This window comes from Limulus polyphemus, unplaced genomic scaffold (assembly GCF_000517525.1).
Source record: "Limulus polyphemus unplaced genomic scaffold, Limulus_polyphemus-2.1.2 Scaffold224, whole genome shotgun sequence".
NCBI lineage: Eukaryota > Metazoa > Arthropoda > Merostomata > Xiphosura > Limulidae > Limulus > Limulus polyphemus.
The window spans coordinates 90,002-93,447 of NW_013665834.1; the positions used below are offsets into that span (position 1 = coordinate 90,002).

The following is a 3,446-nucleotide window of genomic DNA, read 5'->3' on the forward strand; positions in this document are numbered from 1 at the left end:
ATATATATATATATATAGGATATAGGTAAGTATAATCAGTGAATCAGTATGAGATTTTTCAGTCAAGTTTTTCATCTTAACTGAAAATGAGTTTTACATACGTGTCAATCAAATGAGTCATTCTGTATAAGAACTCTGGTGAAGTTTACTGCTTATCTTGAAAATAATGCTTCTGTAAAATGAAATGGTTGTATCTTCTATTTCCAAATGAGTTGTATGTGTATAAAACAGTATGAATTATATGTGCTCAGGTGTTTTTACTGATCACATAATTTAAGCCTTTTTTTTCATGATAAAAAATGTAATGCACATGTTTCAGATTTATTGCTAATCCAGAAATTGGCATGTCTCCTACTACTGAGTTGATATATTTCAATGTAACCGGTATCAAAGGAAATGTGAAACCAAACCAAGCACTTTCTATATCAGTAACGCCTGTAAATAATCAGGCACCCCATGTAATGGTTAAAGAAGATATTCAGGTAAGGTATTATTTATTCATACTTTTGCAATAGTTAAAGGTAGTTTACATTCATAGGTAAAAGTTAGGAGAACACATGATTTCTCACATATCTTGATAACAATTTTGCAACAACCTTGTTCTTAGCTGTCCTTGCAACTGCACAGTTTAAAAGCCCTGACCCTTGTTGCCATTCAGTTGAAGTGTGGTGATTTGCAAGAACAGATAGAAGAACTTACCCTGTTTTGGAAGGGTTATATTACAAGATTTTCTTATGTAAAATCTTCATTTGTTGCAATTATCAGAATAAGCAAGAAATATTTCAAAGAAAAGGATATCTGTAGTGTTGAGCTATTTTGGTAGGATATAGGATGGTAGGATTATGGCAAGGAAAAATTAGCTAACAGTTATTTATTGGAGGTTGTGAAGAAAGATAAACAGCTAAGTGTCTGCAGAAGTCTGGAAAATTTAATATCAACTTGTTGGTGATATAATATTTAGAAAATTATATTGAGTTTTTCACAAAAGTTTCTCAGAAGGATTTATAGTGGCTGCAGGTTAAGTTAAACTTTAGGTGAATTTTGCATACTGTTAAGAAAATGTGTTGGCATCACTATACAACAAGGAAATACCATCTTGTATACAGTGGATGCCAGTAAGACAAAGTATCCAGCTACTGCCAATTTCTTTGCAAAATTTAAGCAGCAATGGAAATTCATGCTAAATTTTAAGACATCATTCATGAACTTCTGTGCTTTGTGTTGCTAAAATAGACCCTCAAACTGTTACTTGTACAAGGTTGATGGAACATGGAAAGCATGTAAAGAAGAGGGGTAAAACATTAACCTTGATGTAGTGGTCAAAAATCTCTTGCAGTGACAATTGTATTGCAGGGCTACAGGCTATAACTAGGACTGTCAGTGATGGAAGAAGGGGCTGTAAGACTTATGTGTTGATACCATAGTGTGTAAACACTTTTCTGTATTACATTTATATCTCAACTCCCTCTTAGTTCTCATATCTTAATAACTGTATCAAATAAACATGGTCTATCATTTGTTATAAGATAGTATATATTCACAACCAATTATATGTGTGGTATATTTAAATTGTTATTTTTTCTTTTGGATCAAACTTTGCACTGTAATTACATGTTGCTTTGTTGTATTATAACTAATGTTTTATTTGTGTGTTAATAATTCTATTAATTTTTTGTTAATTTAATGTTTCCCAGTTTTATGGCCATACTGTAGTTCTAAGCATTATTATATTTCTTAGGTGACTGAAGGTGGATCAGTCTTCTTCACTCCTGATTTGTTTTCAGTATTAGATCATGACTCTCCTCTTGCCAACTTAACTGTTGTAATTGATGTAGAGCCAACCTTTGGATATATAGATAGTTCTAAGTCAAGTAAGTTTTCGTATTTAGAGCTATGTAAGATTTTAGTCTAGTCTAGAATTGGCATCCTCTTACAGAAAGTTTGCTGTCATGGTGTGCCTTGTCTTCCTTTCCTGTGCCGCTCTGACACATCCTACATTGTCCAGTTGTACCCATTCATATGTCTTTCATTCAATTCCTTCTTGGTCTCCCCCTTTGTTTCTTTCAGTTGGTCTTACTCTCCAATAATGTTCTCTGTATTGCCTGCTCTCTGACCACATGATCATAATATCTACACTTTTGTTGTTTTAAAGTATTAAGTAACGTTCTTCTAGCTATGATCCTTCCAAGTACCTCTTCATTGGTGACTCCATCTTTGTAAGATATTCTCTGTGTCTTTCTGAACACCCATATTTCAAATGTATTGATTTTCTCCTCCATATCCTTGTTGATTGTATAATATTATCATGTTTTTAATATGAGCACACATCTTTAATTTTGTAATAAAGGTTAGTTTAATGATCTCTGGAATAATATTTTTATAAGCATATATTTTAAATTTTATTTAATGTTAAAAAAATGTGCGAGTTTTACTGTGTGAAATTTGGTATTTTTGCCAAGTTTGTAGCATAACAACAGAAGCAAATGAATTTTGATAAATACATATACTAGCCAACTCAAGTTCAGTTTTTATGTATCAGTTTTTTAGTAATTTTGTTTTGCATTTATTATTTAAATTCAGTTGATATTTAGGTAAAGGGCAACTTTTCTAAATAGAAAGTTGTATATTTTTATTCAGCACCAAACCATCAAACTATGTGATACAAACATTTCATAAGTAAGATGGGGCTCCATTTAATCTCATGTGTGTGAAGATAATGTACATTTTTAGGTAGATTTAGAACTTGCTTTTCCTGCATGATATAAAACTTATTTCAAATTCAAACATATTAATTGAAATGCATTGTGTTAAACATTTACTCAGGCTTTGAAATATATAAATAATTTATCTCAAAACTGTGACAATGTTAAATGTATTAGATATAGTCTTTCATTATCATGCCACTGTAGTGAGTAAGTTACATGTAATTTTTCACAAACCTGAGATTATGCTAACTCTGCTACATATAGTCCTTCACAAACTTACCATTGTACTAAGTCATTGACAATTACACTGTCACAAATCTTTCATTATGATAAGTCAGTTACAAATATTTTGTCACAAATCTGTCACTATGGTAAGTCAGTTACAACTAGTGTTTTATAAACCTGTCATTAAAGTAAATTTATTACACCTACTGTACCACAAACCAGTCACTTTGGTAAGTCATTTACAAATAGTGTATTATATATATAAATTTGTCACTGTGTTGATTTTGTAATACTCAATTTTGTCTCTGTGTCAAATTAATAATAAGTAGTGTATTTTGAAACTATCTATGATAAATGAATTACAGGTAACATAAACTACCAGTTTGGTAATATTTGCTATAAATAATGTATTCTAATTTTGTCTCTGTGTTAAACTAGTTACAAGTAGTGTATTATAAACCTGTCACTGTGATAAGGTAGTTACAAGTAGTATATTATAAATTTGTCACTGTGATA

General features: G+C 30.8%; 1 protein-coding gene across 1 annotated transcript in view; it reads left to right on the plus strand.

Moving 5' to 3' along the window:
• Positions 1–3,446, plus strand: part of LOC106478558 (extracellular matrix protein FRAS1-like) — a 154,477-nt gene that overhangs the window by 59,372 nt on the left and 91,659 nt on the right. Inside the window, exons 33-34 of the mRNA XM_013939110.2 lie at positions 320–482; positions 1,739–1,871. Coding sequence (XP_013794564.2) covers positions 320–482; positions 1,739–1,871 — 296 coding nt within the window. The remainder of the gene's footprint in view (positions 1–319; positions 483–1,738; positions 1,872–3,446) is intronic.